The sequence below is a fragment of the Silurus aristotelis genome (genome assembly GCF_946808225.1).
Source record: "Silurus aristotelis genome assembly, chromosome: 9".
NCBI lineage: Eukaryota > Metazoa > Chordata > Actinopteri > Siluriformes > Siluridae > Silurus > Silurus aristotelis.
The window spans coordinates 27,173,995-27,193,378 of record NC_139582.1 but is presented as its reverse complement, the minus strand read 5'-3'; the positions used below and the strand labels follow the sequence as shown (position 1 = coordinate 27,193,378).

Below are 19,384 nucleotides of genomic sequence, written 5' to 3'. Positions count from 1 at the left end.
CTCTTATTGCGTAGCCTTGCTGTGTTAGGGATGGGATTCCAGCCTTCTTTTTTTTCCCCGTCTCTCTTTCACCCCCCCATCCCCTCCCTCTCTCTTTTGCGTGCTGGTCTGGTTCACATTTAAAACCACATGTTGCTTGTGTGTATGCATGAGGAGCGAATTAGGAGCTTTGCGCAGCAGCAGCTCGAATGGGATACGGATATGCCAGCCTGCCTGTCTGCCACCAGCGTGCACGTGGCTGCAGACGGGAAGATCTGAGCTCCGTACCGGATCGTTCGTCTGGTCTCCTGCGCACGGACATACGCCGAGCACACATGCATGAACGTTCGCTCACGGTGCAGCAGTGGGGTGGGTGTACCATCTCTGAACACCCATGCCAAATCCAGGATGGATTCCATTTGAATCATTAAAGCAAAAGAGCAAAGGAAGGGATTTCTCCTCCGACCGAGGAAGATTTAAAGCACTCCCAGATGTGTGTGGCTTGTTTTGTTTTTTGTTTTTTTTACTTCAGCTTGTTTAAAACAGGAAACTCCATTTGGCTCCTGAGGTGTCTGCTCTGTCTGTACAGAGGAACCATCCGATTTGTCTTTGCCTATGTGTAAACCAAAGTGACCTTGAATGTGTGTGTGTGTGGGGGGGAGTCTTGGAAAACTCTGAGTACTGCGTATTTCCTGTGTGTGTAAAAGGGACTGCTAGTTTGTAGTTCGTAGTAATCCGTCGATAGATTGGACCCCAGAGGCCAGGAGACGTACAACATGCGGACTCTGCTTTCCATTTGGCTTCACGTGCTGCTGCTTGCATATGTCAGACTACTGCTGCTTGCGACGGATGTCCTGGCTTCCATCAGAGTGAGTAATGTTTATAAATCTTACTCTTCCTTGCCGCCATCTAATCCCATAGCCTCTAATTCATTCATGGGTGCACCAATATCCGCCCAGAACCTTGCAAATTTATATTAGTGGGTACAAACTGGTAGCAATTCCAAAATATGTATAATTAATACATTAGTGATTTCATAGGTACATACGTTTTCAGCTCAAATTGAGAAGTGGTATATAAATAAACACGGCATGGTAAAGAAAAAGGCAATTCCTGAACAACGTCACTAGAGATTTCATTTCAAATTTGTAAGAATTTCCCTATATGCTTGTATATCTTGTCTGGAGAATAGTATAACCAATGGATTAGCCAGCTGTGCAACAGCTGTGATCCATCCTTCATTAGCCATACTCATTAAAATTTTATTAAAAACACTATTTATTTCCCAATTACTAGTGTATCTAGTGTACACTATATGGACGGACCACATGCTTTTTGAAAATCCAATTTCCAAATTCAGTCCAGTTCTGATAACCTCCACTCTTCTGAAAAGATATTCCACTAGATTTTGGAATGGGAGTGTGGAGATTTGTGCTCAATCAGCCACAAGGGCTTTAGTAAAGTCAGGTTCTGATGTAGAATGAGGAGGCCTGGGCTGCTGTCAGCTTAAGAGTTTACCCTTCCAAGCTATTTAATAGGGTTGGGGTCAGAAATCTGTAGCAGGCCACTCAAGATCTTCCACTACAATTCATGTACAACATATTTTCATTGAGCTGGCATTGTCATGCTGGAACAGGTTTGGGTCTTGTACTTCAAGTGAAAGACAAAAGAAATTTTTTTACAATTGTGTGCCGAGCATGATTTTGTCGTAGCAGTTTGGGGAAGAACCAAATTTGGCTGGAAAAGTCAGGTGTCCCAATTTTGGTCTGTGGGTGTGCATGTGTTTCAGTCTTAAACATCTGTCACTATAATTCACTGCTATTTCAACAGAGGAGAAACAGAATCCATTCATTTTAGACTCATGTGGTCTGATAGGGCTCCGAGTGTAGAGATAAAGAAGTCCTCATGGTTGTATTTCAATTCTCTTATTTATCCAGGCTATACATTCTAATAACATGAAGAATAATGCTAATAAAGTGTTTAATGGTTATATGGTGAGTCACTATATATATATATATATATATATATATATATATATATATATATATATATATATATATATATATATATATATATATATATTTGATCCTGTAACAGAACCTTATATCCACTAGATTTGGTGGTGGGGAAGTGTTCAGATATTAACAAAATAGGAACAATATAAATGTTTCCCATAGTAAATAAAATAAATAAAATGCGGGTTCATGGGTACAGGTGGTAGTTCAAAACGGCCATGAAATTCAACCACATATACTTGGGCCTCTTACTCATACCCAACTTTATTCATCCACACTTGCATCAGATTAAAATTTCCCATGATCAAGATTAATACACTTTCAGTATTCTGACCTCTTACTTATACCCAACTTTACTCATTCACACCTGCATCAGATTAGAATTTCCCATGTTAAAGATTAATCCACTTTAAGTATTCTGACCTCTTACTTATACCCAACTTTACTCATTCACACCTGCATCAGATTAGAATTTCCCATGATCAAGATTATTCCACTTTCAGTATTTTGAGTAACCTAAGTCCATTTGTGTTAAATGTTGAAATTTCATCAAGGGTAGCACCTTAAAACAGATTTCTGATAAACAAAAACAACCTAAAACTAAATCTGCAGGCTACCAGTTGTGACTCATCATCAAATGTATTTTGCAGGACCCCAAACATACCACTGAGCCAAATTCCACATGATCTGGACTTTCTAAATGTTTCACATTCAAGGGAAGTGAACACATTTGTCCAATTTAACTCTACTGTTTTTTTTTTTATTGCAACAAGTGCTAATAGAATTCCATTAGGCCAGGATTCATCCTGCCCCATGCGTGATTTGGGGAATTTTCTTATGTGGAGGCAAGCCTGCAGACATCAAGATCTTGATTTACAACAAATAACCATAAATAAATTTAATACATTTTCCATTGACGTACATTCTATGAAGTGCCACATCAAGTTAGCCTATTTTGTGCAGATGGTGTACAAAATACAGTAACCACACACTAAACAAATGTGAAGCATAAACAAGAAAACCATAACCTGATCATAAGCCTAGCAATAAGCATGAAGGACAAGATAGAGCCTGAGGAGGGATCAAATTGCTTTGCAAAGCAAGAGTGGGAGCAGCGTTCTCTGCGAAGCTAGATGGGGCAGAAGTGGTAGACATAATGACCTCGGCAGAGTAGGTAGGCTGAACGACGTCCACAGCCAAAGTGCAAGTGACATCCAAAGAGAAGCCAAGAGACAGAGTGATGCCAATGGCAATGCTAGAATCTGTAATTGTGCCTTTTCTGGGATCCGATCAAAGGTCCACTGAGAGGAAAAATGACTCCCTCAGCAAAACAGGGAGGAAGGTAGATGCCCTCAGCTGAAGGTAAGGAAGAGCAATGTCCTCAGTGGGACAGGGAAACAAAATGGCATCCTTAATGGGGCAGAGAGGTATAGCACCATCCTCAGCAAAGGAAACAGGGTGGTCGGTGGTGATCGCTAGGGGTGGCTAGCCACTTGGGTGGTAAAAAATACTAACCACTCTCTGGTGCCTTTTTTTCAATTCGTTCAAGAATGTTTTAAGCAACATGACATGTTTATAATAGTCAAGTGGGCTTAATGTTATGGCTAAAGTGTATATTTATCCTTACATTTGCACCTTGTCCTTAATTGAAACCTAATTTCAGGACTTTTTTAAATTTTAATTTTGTTTAATTCTGTAACCATCATCAAGGAGGACGAAAACCATAAAGTGGGTAGGGGTTCGCCACCAACGTAGCTTGCAATAGCAAAGTTGCTAGCGCAGTCTCAGAGCAGTGGGTGTTCTTTTACTTCAAGTCAAGTCAAGAGGTTTTTATTGTCATTTCAACCATATATAGCTGATGCAATACACAGTGAAATGAAACAACGTTCCTCCAGAACCCTGATGCTACATAAAAGTTATACAGTTATGGCATTTGGCAGACGCCTAAACCAAAACAATCAAAGAAGTGCTTTCACAATACTATCAATAAATGCATATTGACACTGGTTCATTCTACCAACTTGATGCTTAAACTTAAACTGAAGTCTTCATGCATACCTTCCTCATACCCTGAGAGATAGTCTCCTCCTCCTCCTTTCGGCTTCTCCCATTAGGGGTCGCCACAGCGGGTCATCCGTCTCCATACCCCCCTGTCCTCTACATCTGTCTCTTTCAAACCAACTACCTGCATGTCTTCCCTCACCACACCCATAGTGGGACCCGTCTATGAGTGCTAAAAGATTGTAGGTCCATTTTTGACTTTGCAGGTAAACAGTGGTTAAAATCAGCAATAGTGCGGGGAAACAAATTGTGCGGATGCATTTTAGATTGTAGACGTCAAATAGTGCTTGAAAGTACAGGACCAAGTTACAGTAGCCTAAAAAAAATAAAAAATACTGAACAAGCATCTGATTGTCCTGTGTTGACAGAAATGGCTGACAACTTTTGATGTTATAAAGGAGACCTTGGTCACCCCAAGGTTGCTGGCAGTGACTTTCTCTTATATCAAATTAAACCACCATCCTTCCACAGCAATGGACTTTCTGCCTGTTGACCACAACGTTTATACTGTAAATGGGTCTTCCACAAAATCAATTTAAATGAAGGGGGTCTTGAGTCTTTATTTGAAACAGTTAATCTGAGAAATAATGATTGTAGATCGCATCTATGGTTATTTCCAGCCTTGAGCCGATGTCCTTATTCATTGCTAAGAGTATTTGGTGGTATTTAGTTCACCCTGTTTACAGAGTAGCATCTGTTTAAAACCCCTGCTGGGGAGGATACAGGTTTTTCTTTTCTATGTTTTAAAACAAATGGTTTATTTAGGTGGTGAAGCGGTAGTTCTTTAGTCTTTGTTAAGCACAACCTGTGACCAGTGAGCCAGGGGGATTTGGTTCTACCACCTGGCCACCAGTACAGAGAGGATTCTTGATGGTAGTACAAGATGCTCTATTGGAGTCAAAATTACAAGTGACTGAACAAGCACCCGAGTGGTTTTTGTGAGTAGAAATGATTGGTTAATCCTCATGTTGCTCCTGAGTTTGCCCTTTAATGGTATGAGGAACTGTTGGTTGTCCAGATATACTCCTAAACTGTGTGCAGTTCTCACAAATGGTGAGTGCCAAGAGTTTCCCGGAGAGATCACAAGATCTTGGCAAGGGGATGCATCTCCAGGGATGTAAACCTGCTCAGTCTGGTGAGCAGAGGTGGAAAAAGTATTCAAATATTATACTCGAGTTAACGTACTGTTACTTCAATGAAATTTGAAAGTACAGTACAGGTTATTGGTCTAAAAATCTAAAGTAAAAGTAGCTCATTTTAAATTTACTCAATATATTAAATTTACTTTGTAACAGCAGGGGGGGGGGGGGGGGGGGGTGGATTCAAGTGTAGTTCAAACTAGTTGAAAAGTGCAATACAAAAATAAAAACAGTCCATGACTTGAGTCTAATGTGAGTTACGCACACACAAAAAAATCTGTTATAATGTAATTAATTGTAATGAGAGAATTGAAAGTTGTGTTAACAACCGGCGGTTTTATCAGTGACGAATCAAACCGCTTCGATTGGACGCCGCATTCTTAACAAAAGTGTGTTTATACAGTAACGCTCAAATCTGATGCCGCATCAACAGATCTACTCTGCAATAGTACACTTTACTTATTTCATGACAAAAAAAAAATAAAAGTGTATTCATATTTTTGCCCCAAGTCTAGTGTTAAGTTCCAATCCTGGTACAAACCAGAAATATACAACAGTACAACAATTACGGTAACTAAAAATACAGCAATGCCTCGGGACTCGTCACTTTATGACAACTAAAAGAGCATGAGCACTGTGTAAAACGGATGCATGAGGAGTCTAAAACACTGCCATAGCGCCCTCTCTTTTGTGCTTTCTGTACATTTTAATCCCAAATCATGGGTCCTGACGGGGTTAAAAAAAAAAGAAAGACCGTAAAAGTATTATTAACTTACCTCAACATGCTTGTGCAGGTTTGACATCGAGTTTTAATAAGCTGCCAGTTCAGTCGTCTCGAGCAAACACAGCTCACACTGCATAATAAAACTGTTGCTTATCTTGCACTTGAAGTCAATTTGGTTACTTAAATATGGCCAGGGGGTAGTTTCATATGAATTCGATCAACTGGAATAATAAGATTAGTGTAGGAATATGGGTATTTATTAATGGTTTGCCTGGAGGAGGCAAGTGGTAAAGAAGTGATGAAAAGATGTTGAGTTTGCAAGGATTATGTGCTTGAGGTCTCCCCTTGGTCTTTGTCTTGGATGAGAAGTTGAACTGGAGAGCGAGTGGTATAAAGGAGGAGATTGGTATCAATTAGCAATTCCTTTTACCTTCTCCCAGCTGCTCTTCATTCTCTCTGATGGCTGCACTCTAGCCAAGGAGACTTCCAGGATTTGCAATACACAGGGCAGAGGAGGTCCAGGAATGAAAACAGTTAATAGAGGAAAGTTTCTACCTCATTGTGTCCCACTGAGCCTCATGTCCTCAGGATGTCTTTAATCATGTCTTCCCTTTCTATAGTCCCAGTGGGGCATTTCTCTAAGAAAAAAGAGATAAATACTATAAAACCTAATTGATTTACTCTACAGTGTGTATGATGGTGGGTTGAGCTTCACAACCACATAGGAAAAATGACACATTATATATCACCCAATCAGAAAACTGGGGCTTTACACCAAGTGTTCCAGCAAACAGTTTAGCTTCACAGTTGCCATAGTAACTGAACTAGATAAACTGACCTGGTAACCGAGCTGTTTCAAACTTAAGCATTTGTATAAACTCCACTAAAGTCCATAGTGATATTAATGTCCTTCAATGGTCATACTGCATAGTTCTTCTTAACTCATGAAGTCTCGAAAAGGAGACTGTGGTACACGGTACAACAGATTGTTTGCATGCTTGCAATTGTAGTAAACAAGTGTGTATTTACCTAAAGGCTGGGTAATGTGTAACAGAGAGGCAGGCGTCCAATATACTTAGGGTCTATGCTCAGTGTGTTGTGTGTGTGTGTGTGTATGTGTGTGTGTGTGTGCGCTCGACGTGACTTTGGAGTACTAGTGGAAATGTTTTAAGCGTTATAAAATAATGTGATAATGTAATAAAGGTCTCCACCTCAATTTCATTATGGGAATACCGCCATTTTCATTTTTTTACTTTTAGCTATTTTGCTATCTCTTTCTCAGCCACCCCCTTCTTTCTGCCTTTCCTGAAGCCCCTCAAAAGCTCTGCATCACCTGCGACTTTCCCATCTCACAAATCCATGACAGGGTTCTCGTCCAAGTCAGATCCACCCAGTGTGTAGTAAACACACTGAACGCCAAGCCGTTATTGCAATCTGCTTTGAAGCCGTTTCATTCGTAGGACACGGTGCCGAGTGCTAATGGTACAAGGGTTTGGCTGTGCTTTTTTTCATTGAGGTTGTGGTTTAGGGATTTTGGATGGACCTGATGGCCAGAGCTTTGGTTTTTGTATTGTTTTTCCCCTCATGCCACTGGAGTGCATTTTAAGACTTATTTGGAAGACTTATGGCTTCGGGCTGAGGTTCTGTCTTCTCTGTGAACTTAATTTTTTATTCCAACCTCGCGATTTACTTTCTGTAACATTCTGTAGAGTTTCTGTAACATTTTGCGTTGTAGTTTTCCGGATCCCGTAATCTGCAGTCGGACCACCCACATTTCCTCCCTTATCCTTTAACTATACTGTATACTGCGCTTCCTGGACTAAACATGAGTCTGGGACCATCCACATGTTTCATTCAGTTTCCAAAAGGCTTGCCTGTTAAAAATCCTCCAGCTTTCGCTAATCATTTGGCAAAGCTGAGCAATCGTGATGTCTGCAATCCAAAAGCTAAAAAATTTGTTGCTACTTGCTGCTTCCAGGCCCCTCGATGATCTCAGCAGGTGATGCCGTTTGTGATTGGATTTTAAAAGATCTCTGCTCATGCTGATATCCTAACTTTTGGTCAGTGAGCTTTTTTTCTGCGCATCCGAGCAGGTCCGAGGGGAAATGCGCTCCACACTCTGAGCTAATGGATTCATGTTCCAGCATGGATTGCGTATCCCAGCTGTTTCGGGTGGGCTTGCTCTCAAAGGATGATCTGTGTGCCGGTGTCTCGTTCCAGATGCTGCTTTGTATAGGAAAGAGAAAGAGACGACAGTTCTGAGCCAATCAACCTCATTAATGATGACAAAGTAAACGCAGGAACATCTGCCGCTCGTTCCTGGTGCGTTGTGGATCGACTCTCGGAAACGCTTTAATCCCTGACCGAGAAAAACTATGAATTATACCGCGTGATGCATTGTTTTGTTTTTTTCTTTCAATGAAGGCTCAGCCACTGACTTAATCTATGACACTCGTATTTGTTAAATGAGCTACATTTGCTTTCCCCCCCCCCCCCCGCTCCTCCGTTTGGGTCTTATGTGGCTGTTAACAAGTGTAGCTTGTCTCGGATCTGAATAATGACTCACTCGCTTATCCTGGACAGGCTTGTAGTAGATCCAGAGCCACTCCCAGAAACAGTGGGGCGAGATATGAAAGCTGCTGAAAGAAAAGAACGATAGTTGTACACACTTTGCATTTGTATGTGAAGAGAAAATCGTGTGCTTGAAATCAAATTCTAAGCATTTTATACAGTATTGTTCCAAAATCTTGGCAAAAGTTTATATATATATATATATATATATATATATATATATATATATATATATATATATATATAGACACACATAATTTTTTGCCAAGAATTTGGGATAATATCTGATATATGAAGAGTGAAGGACCTAATAAGTGACATCATGGATCATTCCTGCAGTGAGATTATTAAACTATATGTGTTTCATTGCAACTTATTTGCATGCATCACAATAAATTCTAATTTATATATCTATGAATAAACCTACATTGCTAGGTCAGATGGTCCGATTATCTTTTTTGAGGAAAAAAAAAATAAATCTGTGTGTTAGCATTTAATCGTGCTTATGCTTCCCTCTTGTGGTGAAACTCAGCACATTCTTCTTGTATTTGTTACTAAGAAAAAATCTTTGAAAACATTATTGGCCTTTTTCTTAGTCTGAGTCTTCCAGTCATTAGTCATTATCTTCATGCAGGACATAAACCAGGAGAAGTGGGAGAAGGACATCAGGTCAGCTGCTAGCCTGGATGAGCTGCTCATGTTGACCGACTTTCCAGACTGGAAGCTGTGGAGGTGTCGTCTAAAGCTGAAGCACATCGACTCGGCCGCTTTCCCAGAATTCCGTTCGGCCTCGGTTGGATCACACAGATTCACACGCTTTGCTGCCAACTCTTACAGTCTGGAGGTACTCAAAGGTAGCAGTACAGATATATAAACACACACACACACACACACACACACACACACACACACACACACACACACACACACACACATAAACACAGGTTAAACAATGAAACATTTGTCCGGAATTACATGTTTTACATTACAATTTCTGGACCCTTTATAAAGCTGGACTCGAAGGATGGCATATGATGTAAAGCAATATTTATTAAAAGTCTGTCTGTCTGTCTGTCTGTCTGTCTGTCTGTCTGTCTGTCTGTCTGTCTGTCTAAACCCTTTTGAAATTGTCTGTTTAATGACTCTATATATGCTTTTCTTTCTTTCTCCCTAGCCATTGATGAAGAGTGGCAGAAAACGCAGTGCATGCCCCGGGAGACTTGCGTGGATGCGGCTCAGGAGCTCGGCGCCAACAACGACATGTTCTTCAAGCCGCCGTGTGTCTCCGTGTACAGATGTAGCGGCTGCTGCAACAAAGAAGGCGTCACGTGCCGCAACACGAGCACCACCTACGTCGACAAAATAGTACTGATCTCTCATTTTCGATAACACTTCTGCTTTTACAGCGCTTTCATTTAAAATACAGTTTATTACCTCTAAATCAGAGATGCCCAGACTATGGCAACTTCTGGCAATAGGAACTAATTGAAATATGATGTTTGATATAAGGCGACGTTACTTTTCCAACCACACGACTCTCAAGCGATTTTTATTGTAGTATTTTACAGGATACAGGATTATTCCTGTGTACCGTCAGGTATTACTGATCATGTCAAGGGTATATGTTTAACACCCAGACAAAAAATCTAATAAAATCGTGATTTATGTGCAAAAAATAGAAAAAAAAGCACCCTGAGCACAACACTGTCTACTTGGTCCCGTTTTTAATAGGATTTAAATCTGGTTTCTGATTACGGCTTCCCAAAATGTTGATCTCGGTTCAACATTCTTGAATGGCTTGAATGGCTTTAAGCCATTTCTTAAATGACCTGGATTCGTGCTTTGAATAGGATTTGGACTGCAAGGCGAACGCGTGAACACATCGGTATCTAGAGCTACTGATGATATTTTGACTACAGCGAAACATGGTGAGAGCCGGGGTCAACAGGGGTCAACCGTCACGGGAGTTGTGGGACTACCAGAATTACTCCAAGACCACAACAATGAGCTCATAAAAGAACCCAGAAAATCTACAGAACTACAGGCCTCATTTGCCTCAGTTAAGGTCAGGGTTCAGCAACAAGAAAGAGATTAATAAGCAAAAATGGCATCTATGGGAGAGTTCTGAAGTGAAAGCTACAGCAAGTAGAAAACAAAGACTCGACTTACATTTCCCCACAAAAACATCTTGATTATCCCCAAGACTTTTGGGCGAATATTTCGCATACAAACGAGACAAAAGGTATACTTTTTGAAAGGTGTGCTCCCGTTAAATAAAACTAACACAGAATTTCATAAGAAGGGTTCATTCATTCTAACAATAAATCAAATCAATCAAAAATGGTGGTGGTAGTGTGATGGTCTGGGGATGCTTTGCAGCTTCCGGACCTGGACTATTTGCATTATTGTTGAAACTATTAATACTGTGCTCTAACAGGGAATCCTGAAAGTCCGAAAAAAAAAAAGTACTGTACAATATGAATGCTGCTTGCAATCATTTCTCATCTCACATTCCTACCATGTAACTTACTTTATACCTCATTCTCTAGCTTGCGTCTTTGCACATTTCTCTAGTGCTCTCTGTATAGTCACCTGAATATTTGACCCTATATGGATTTTTGCATATAGATATAATAGAAAAGAGGACAAATAGATTATTAATTTAATTATAAAGGTGTTTTTCATCATTCTCAGTAATCGTATTGTTGGCGTTGGCTATTAAATCTTTTGTTGTTGTTGTTGTTGGCTCTGTCTCTTTCAGCTTTTGAGCGTGGTGCCGTTTAAATACGGGCCTGAGCCGATGCTGATCAGGGTTGCCAACCACACAGAGTGTAGATGCCAGGAACCGCAGATGATTCGCAGACATGCTCTGCCCCACAGGAAGAATGGGTCAGTATCGACTTCATTATCTCAAATTAGCACACTGCCTTTACTTCACTGGCGTCATACAAGATCTAGTCATACCATTTATTTTTTTTTTGGTCATTATTGTTATAAATGTTCACAGACAGATGTTTTGTGGTCTGGACACAATATGGGCTAATAATCATTTCGGCTACATTTCGTAATCTGACGGATCCACACTGCCAAAGTAATAGTAGATGGAGATAGTGATTTCATTAAGACAGTCTGTTTCTGGAAGAGATCTTTGGAAAGTCTCCTAGACTGATTAAGGCTGTGAACATCCACAACCCAGCCCATCGTCAGCACAGTGTCACATGTGTGGATCAGCTTCATCACCGAACTAATTTCTGTGTGTGTGTGTGTGTGTGTTTTGGTGCAAATCCAACTACAGGTGTTTTCCCATTCGCCAGTCGGAAGAATCCAGACGACTATGTGAGCGAGGGCTCATATGGGATTGCATGGAGGATCGGTGTGTGCCTTATCCTGCTAGCAAACAAGGTCAGAAAATTCACTATTCACTTTCATTAGCATTCGCATTTGCAGGGAATTGACTGGAGGTTTGTGTGCTGGGTGTATGAGCGTTGCCACCCCCACGGCTCCACAATCCCCAGTTTTATCCTGAACTCGAGCTACCGTCTGTTCTCTTCGAACTTCTTCTGGGTACTCTTGTTTTTCTCCCAACTTATAAAAACATACACATAGGCAGACTTAATTGTTCTTATGTGTAAATGAGTTTGTATGGTGCCTGCAATTGGAAAATTTGATGTAAAAAAAACACAAATGTTTGTTGGAATATTTCCTACCATCTACCAAATGCTCATTTTAACTTTGTTTTGCCTGAACAAGTCAATGCTGAGAAGTTTCAGCTTGTTTAACGGCACCAAAACTGCCAAATAGACGATCGGGTCAAATGGTGTGAAAATAAGCCAATCCAGCTCAGGAATCCATGGATAAAAAGTGAAGCGTAGGTCGTATAAATCTGCTAAATGGACTTCCTAACAAAAACAACTCCCTCTTTTAGTTGCACTGGATTCAAATCTGTGTCTGCATAGAGCAATACATGTGTAGAGACAAGGTCTTCAACCTATATAGCATCATGGACCAGTTTAATGCAAGACGGACCTGGACCAGGGGTGTGGGAGGGGTTTGTGTCCGTGGGGTTGGGGGTGGTATTGTCATGAGCAATAACGTCTATATTGTATTGAAACAAATGTGGGAAATTGGCACAGGTGGAAGTGGTCTTGAAAAAAAAAATAAAAAAAAAAGAGTAAACCACCCAACAGACTGGGGGAAAATTTTTTTTATATTTTTCTTTTTTCTGTGCGGTCCAATACCAAAATGATCTACAGCCGGTTTGTGGCCTGGTGGCCTGGGGACCCCTGCTGTAAACAATCCATTTAAACAAGAAGGTAACTCCATTGATTATAGCTAATACTTCACTACTTTCTGGTCATTGATCAACTGACTGGCGAGGGGTGAAGAAAAAAAGTTCTCTAACACCACCCATGGCTCCACTTACCAAGTCAATCTCTTTTCTATGCCATAATAACTGTCCCAATGTGCACAGCATAACCTTGCTGAGGTGTTTAATAAAGCCGAAGCTACAGAATTACAATCTCATTGGGAGTAAGACTGTGCCCAGTGCCGCTCTGTAACACTTTCCTGTTCCTTTCCCAGGAACATCTTGCAATGAAGGAATATAGAAATGAAGTGAAATGCATGCCTCCTGGTTTAATATGCTATTTAAAAGACAGTATGGAAGACCGTGATCCATAGCTCTTGAACTTATTGATTGGGAAATATTATCCATTGGGGAAAATTTAGAAATGAAAAAACACTACTCAGCTGTAAAAGCTGCTCGAAAGTCAGACACCAATTTTTATACTTTTTAATCCAAGATATATTGTACGATGGACGGCTACATAAGCTCCTTTCATATATTCTGCCCTTATAGGCTTTTTTTTCTATACAAAAGGAAAAGGCTTGAATATGACCAACGTTTTAAAATGACCTCAAACCACCAGAAAATCATATTGGTCTGGAACAGTACATGGTTCACAATGCCCAAGGCTTGAGATGATTAGTGATGCTATCAAAAAATCAGGTAGCAGAGTTCATCGATTGTGATGGCTATCAAGGTGGACCATTTGAAATATGTGTCAGGGAAAAAAAAAAAAACGATAATAGCTTCGGAGTAAGACTACAATGAGGTATATCGAACGTATGATCATCTCACAAGCCTACATTTCCTCAATAACTATCTTCAGTACCACAATAAACTGGATATAGACAGACTTCACTTTCACAGTCTTGACGTGTAACAAATAAGCAAAAAATAACCTTTTTCAGTATGGGGAATAGGCCATTTTATCCCCCGTTCCCTCATTACAATTCATAACTCAAAGTACTGCTTCAGAAAATTGCATCGGAGCCATGTGGTCATAGTGGAGTCTTGCTTTTTAAAAATCCCAAGTCTTCTGAAAAGAAATGAGAATTTACGACAGGACGAGTTTCTGATGAAAATAGCCGTATAACTCATCATGTCTATTTATCAGCCTCACTGGCCATAGAAACTGTCTCAAGGGTGGCAAAGGGCCGTATTTTTTCTAGTTCACCCTTCATTTTCACCTACAGACACAGTTCACTAAAAGAACGCCAATAGAGCAATTGTTTTGCCAAGACAGCCCTCAGAAAATACAATTTGGGGAATTGATTTTTTGTCAAGGTCAAACAGCCTCTTCACTAACAGACTTTCTTTGAATGGATAGAAGTGTACAAACCACACTCAACTCGAAAGTACCCCTGGCTTTCAAATAATCAATGCTGTAGAACGAAGTAACTAAGTAAGTAAGGTACTTCATCACTGTATACTATACAACAACTCTTAGACAGCAACAAGGGTATTTAAGTATAAAACTGTGAAAAAATTCAAAAAATACAAAATAAATAAATACAGTTAAAAAACGTACGCAATCTTGTATACTCTGGCTTTCCAAAGTTTAGAAACACCATGTCTTTTCTGGTTTTTGAGACACATGCAGGTTTATTTTTTGTTCCAAAAACACACAAGAAATGGACAGTTCTGTGGAGTACAACTTTGACATTTTTGGCTTTAACAGAAGAACTTATTTAAGACAGAGAACAGGAGAAATAATGTTAGCAAACTGCCTCACTGCCTCAAACATGGAGGTGGGGGGTGTAATAGTTTGAGTCTGTTTAGAAGCAGGAAAAGTTGGAGAATTATTCCAGGAAGTGAAAGGAATACTAAATCAACATAGCTATCGTTCCATACATCAATGCCATGCGCTTCCACCTTGACTGTGGCTCATTGGATCCAACTTCACCATACAACAAGACAATGGCTTGATGCATATGCCCAAACTGTTTTAGCATAATTGAGTAAGCGAAAGTTCGGTTTCTCTATCATGGAATGCTCTGCCCAGTCCCCACCCCTAAATCCGATTAAACCGCTTTAGTGAAGAAGTTTTACAAGAGGCATGGCATTTCAGCTGAATGCTTGGAGAAACGAACTTTCAAGATGTCGAGAGGGTGTAAAGCTGTTATACAAGTTTAGGGAGTATTTTCTGGTAAAAAAAAAACAAAAAAAACAAACAAACATTTGATATCTGTACATTTACGTATTCGTTTTGGCCAAAGTAAAGCGAGTCGTAGTAATCCTACATATAAGCATGCATTTTACAGATTATATTGCATATAGGCATATAGATGGACTGATTTGTTCCAAAACCGCCTGTGATAAACGGACGCCACCTCAAACATGCTAGTTGTATGTTTACGGTACTCTACTGTATTCATTTTACTTCATTTTATAATGAACAATAATTTTTTTTATTGTTAAACGTCATTATTTGATCATAAAACTCCATAAAAACAATTTCCTATAAGTTTTTTAGTCTGTCGTGTTCTCCGCGAGAGACCGGGAAAATCAGCCAAACTAATTAGTTATGTGGCAAAAGCAATTACGCGATAAACCAGGGGGGCGCCAGATTCCAACCGCAGTAAAGTGGAGGATTACCGTATATTGCACGTTGTGTAAAGTGACAAGCGATAAAGTGCACTGTAGTGCATGTAGCAACAAAGGATTAGCAAAAGCTTAGTATAGAATGGTCCTGACTAGCCATAAAGGAAGGGGGGGATTTCTAGGGGAGATGGTAGTGATGTGGGGAAGTGTGTGATGACAGCTACAGCTTTGGCAATAAAGCTGCATTTCAGTATATTTGTGTGTGTTTTGATGGCCCTGTACATCTCTACAGATGGAGAGATGGTTTGTTTGCAGTCGCCTTCCCTACCAGCTAGCTAGCATACCAGACGGTGATAGGGTATGTGCATACACACTTTATGGTGATTCAATAGAAATTTACAAGGAGAGATAAATTATAAAACAATTATAGTGGAAACCCATTGATTTATTTATCCAGTATAATGAAGGTGAAACCTAGAGCTGAGACTTTGGAAGGAGCCTTCAGCTTGGCTTACTTGATATGGATTATGACCGACTCCAAATTCTGTCTGCAAGTCAAGTCAAGTTTATTTGTATAGCGCTTTTCCCAACAGACATTGTCTCAAGGCAGCTTTACAGAAATCAACAGTCAAGGTGAATGGTGTGTATTTATCCCTGATGAGCAGCCATGGTGACTGTGGCAAGGAAAAAGTCCCTTAGATGTTATGAAAAAGAAACCTTGAGAGGAACCAGACTCAAAAGGGGAACCCATCCTCATTTGGGTGACATCAAGAGTGTGATTATAAATCTTTAAACAATACAGAACACTGAAGAGTGAGAACTAACATGAGCACTGGAATGTAATTATAAGTAATGTTCTTTCTACAGTCATGTGTTGTTATAAAACTAGGAGCTACTAAGCAACTCAAAAAACATCTGCGATCATCATAGAAAAAGTTCAACAAAGAACATTTGCACCAAAACATCTTCCGCTCTCGCATGTGTTCATTTCAACGTTTTGTGTCGTTTTTACGGAGCGTTCCTTTTGTGATGATGTGAACACTTAGGGACTTCTTTTCGAAACCAGTTTTTGCTTTTGGTTTACTATTGATTTTTTGCCATCGTTTTTTTTCTTGCAAAAACATTTGAAAGCCTTATCACTTGGAACTCGTTTATTCAGTAATAGTTCAGAAAATCGCAGAACCTGGATTCTTGTATGTATTATTGTATATTTTCTTTGTATGTCGTACGAAAGTGTTTATTTAAAAAAAAATTTATATAATCATTTTGCTAACTATTGAAATTGTTCAAATGAAATAAATCTATCTATCTATCTATCTATCTATCTATCTATCTATCTATCTATCTATCTATCTATCTATCTATCTATCTATCTATCTATCTATCTATCTATCTATCTATCTATCTATCTATCTATCCATCCATCCATCCATCCATCCATCCATCCATCCATCCATCCATCCATCCATCCATCTTTATTATTTTAATCTAAAAACAAAACTATTTCTGGTAATATTTGGCAGGATTCAAAAGAAATTTACTGCTGTGCTGTTGAAGGTATTATATTTCTTCAATAAAAGGCAAACAAAAGACGCTCCAGGCGTTTTTCCCTCAAAAACAAGGTCAGACCGCTCCATGGAGGTTTCTTAATTTACAGCAAAAAAACACCGCCTTTTTATATTCTTTTTCTTATAGTTCAGATCAGTGGTCCCCGATCTTTTTTGCGCCATGAACCAGATTAATGTCAGACAATATTTTCACGGACCGGCCTTTAAGGTGTGGCGGGTAAATACAACAAAATAAAATGATACGACCATAAAAACTAGTATTTTCTAAATATAATAATAAAAACGGGAATCAACTGTGTTGTTTTTTGTTTATTTTGCTTGCTTGGTTGTTTCAATTGAGCGGTAATGTATTATGTGTTATCATCTGCCACCATTATCTCCAAAATTTATGATACTTTCTCATTGTAATGATTGAATTGTGCCAGATGGCTCTTTATTTATTTATTTATTTTTATAATCGGCACGTGCCACAATGAATAAGCACGTGCACTGGCCGAAAACGAAACTTATAAAGCTAAAAACAGAGCTTACTTAAAAGGCTAGCAACGAAATGACTGACCTTAAATAGGACTTCTGCTTTCGCCCACTCGCACACATTAAGCACTTATTATTATTATTATCTTAAATGGTGCAAATATCAAAAAGTAATCGATAAACCAAAGGAAATAAAGTGACATGTGATAAAATAATTAAAAGATTGAATAAAAAGAAACAAAATTAAAATTAACAAAAGAGCAAATACTGAAATATGCTATAAAAAAAAATTCCATAGCATCAGAAACACCCGAGCATAAGGTTTAACAATCAGTTTGCTCTTCTGTTCCTGCAGAAATTCCCACCAAAGCAAATTCAGAGGATTGTGAAATTGACGTGGAAAAATGCGAATGTATTCCCAAAGAGGCGACATCGACCCGGAAAAACCCTTCATGCCCGTGCGCAGCCAGGAGGAAGCAATTCAACCATACGTCGTGCAGGTAGCGATCATTTGTCCCTTTTCAATTCAATGGTATGAATGGTATTTAATATGTATCCCCCTGCATTCTTTCATTCACAGCTGCAAAAGAACGTGAGAGCATGCTTGCTTCGTGAAAACCTCGGACAATCCGCTTCTCCTGGAGCTGCGATCGAAGACACATTCTAATTTATTTACATTTCTTATTTATAACACCGCCTTACGCGCACGAGTCTAACATTTAACCCCCACTTTTTGACATGTTTGAAATATTATGTGATGCGACAGTAAATATACAGGTTTCTGTGCACTGAAGATGGTAAAATATCTTAAAAAATTCCTTATGATAAAGAACGGTATGCTTGAAGTAATTTTATTCGATGCATGAGAACCATATTGTGGACATGCAGTATATGGTATTTAATAATTGTGTACAAATTCATAACTCGACCATACTGTAACCAAAGAGCATTTTCCATATGATTTCCTGTTTATTTCACATATTTTTAAATGTACTGACTGTGATTCAGGAAATGTTGACTAAAGCCTTTGTGGATTTCTTTATATATATATATATATATATATATATATATATATATATATATATATATATATATATATATATATATATATATATATATATAAAACATTTTATTTGATAATAATTGGACATGAATAGGCACAGAATACAAAGGATTATGTACCGGGCCAATGAATTGAAAGGATAAAATGATGCCATATTTATGACCGATGGACTCGTACTGACCGGCGTTTGTCGGTGACAGATTCCAAAAAAATATATAATTGGAACACTGTGTATAATGTCAATAAAAACTGAATGCAATGATTTTGAAATCTCCTAAACCCATTTTTTTTTTTTTATTATTCACAACATGTCAAATGTTTAAACTAAGGAAATGTACCATTTTACGCAAAACAAATACGTTCGTTTTGGATTTGATTGCTGTAACACGTCTCGATTAAGTTTGGCAGGGGGCAATATTTTACATTTACATTTACATTTGCGGCATTTAGCAGACGCCCTTATCCAGAGCAACGTACAATAGTGCTTCGAGTCTCTAGCAATGAATAAATCTACACGGGTATGCTAGATTACAAACTTAATATAAATATAACTCTTGAATTCTACAAAGCCAACTTGAAAAGTGCTAATTTAAGTGTTTCAGGAAGAGGTAGGTCTTCAACCGTCGCTTGAAGATAGTCAGGGACTTCACCACCTCGGTGCCAGAACAGAGAAGAGTATAAATTATACTTACCTTTCATTCTGAGAGAAGGTGGTACCAGTCAAACAGTGCTGGAGGATCTCAGACAGCGTGGTGCAGTGTGAGATGTGATAAGGTCTCTGAGGTAAGATAGTGCTGGTCCATTTTTGGTCTTGTGGGCAAGCATCAGTGTTTTGAATCTGATACGTGCAGCTACTGGAAGCCAGTGAAGGGAGTGCAGCAGTGGGGTGGTGTGGGAGAACTTG

The 19,384-nt window shown here is 39.2% G+C and overlaps 2 protein-coding genes across 2 annotated transcripts in view; one reads left to right on the top strand and one right to left on the bottom strand.

The window, feature by feature from the left end:
• Positions 1–6,322, bottom strand: part of LOC310731205 (cytoplasmic tyrosine-protein kinase BMX-like) — a 48,859-nt gene extending 42,537 nt beyond the window's left edge. The window contains exon 1 of the mRNA XM_083550697.1: positions 5,971–6,322. The gene's annotated coding sequence lies outside the window, so the exon portion shown is untranslated. The remainder of the gene's footprint in view (positions 1–5,970) is intronic.
• On the top strand, positions 73–18,502 carry vegfd (vascular endothelial growth factor D). Its single transcript, XM_083550723.1, has 7 exons — positions 73–848; positions 9,124–9,343; positions 9,664–9,854; positions 11,251–11,378; positions 11,785–11,891; positions 17,773–17,917; positions 17,998–18,502. The coding sequence occupies exons 1-7, from the start codon at positions 756–758 to the stop codon at positions 18,011–18,013; spliced, it is 900 nt and encodes a 299-aa protein (XP_083406849.1). The 5' UTR covers positions 73–755; the 3' UTR covers positions 18,014–18,502.
• The last annotated feature ends 882 nt before the right edge of the window (positions 18,503–19,384 follow it).

Bases quoted from the DNA above. Each gene is read 5' to 3' on its own strand.
- vegfd (XM_083550723.1), top strand. From the start codon at position 756: ATGCGGACTCTGCTTTCCATTTGGCTTCACGTGCTGCTGCTTGCATAT. The intron at 849-9,123 runs GTGAGTAATGTT...ATCTTCATGCAG, and splicing joins ATGTCCTGGCTTCCATCAGA to GACATAAACCAGGAGAAGTG. The intron at 11,892-17,772 runs GTCAGAAAATTC...CTGTTCCTGCAG, and splicing joins TTATCCTGCTAGCAAACAAG to AAATTCCCACCAAAGCAAAT.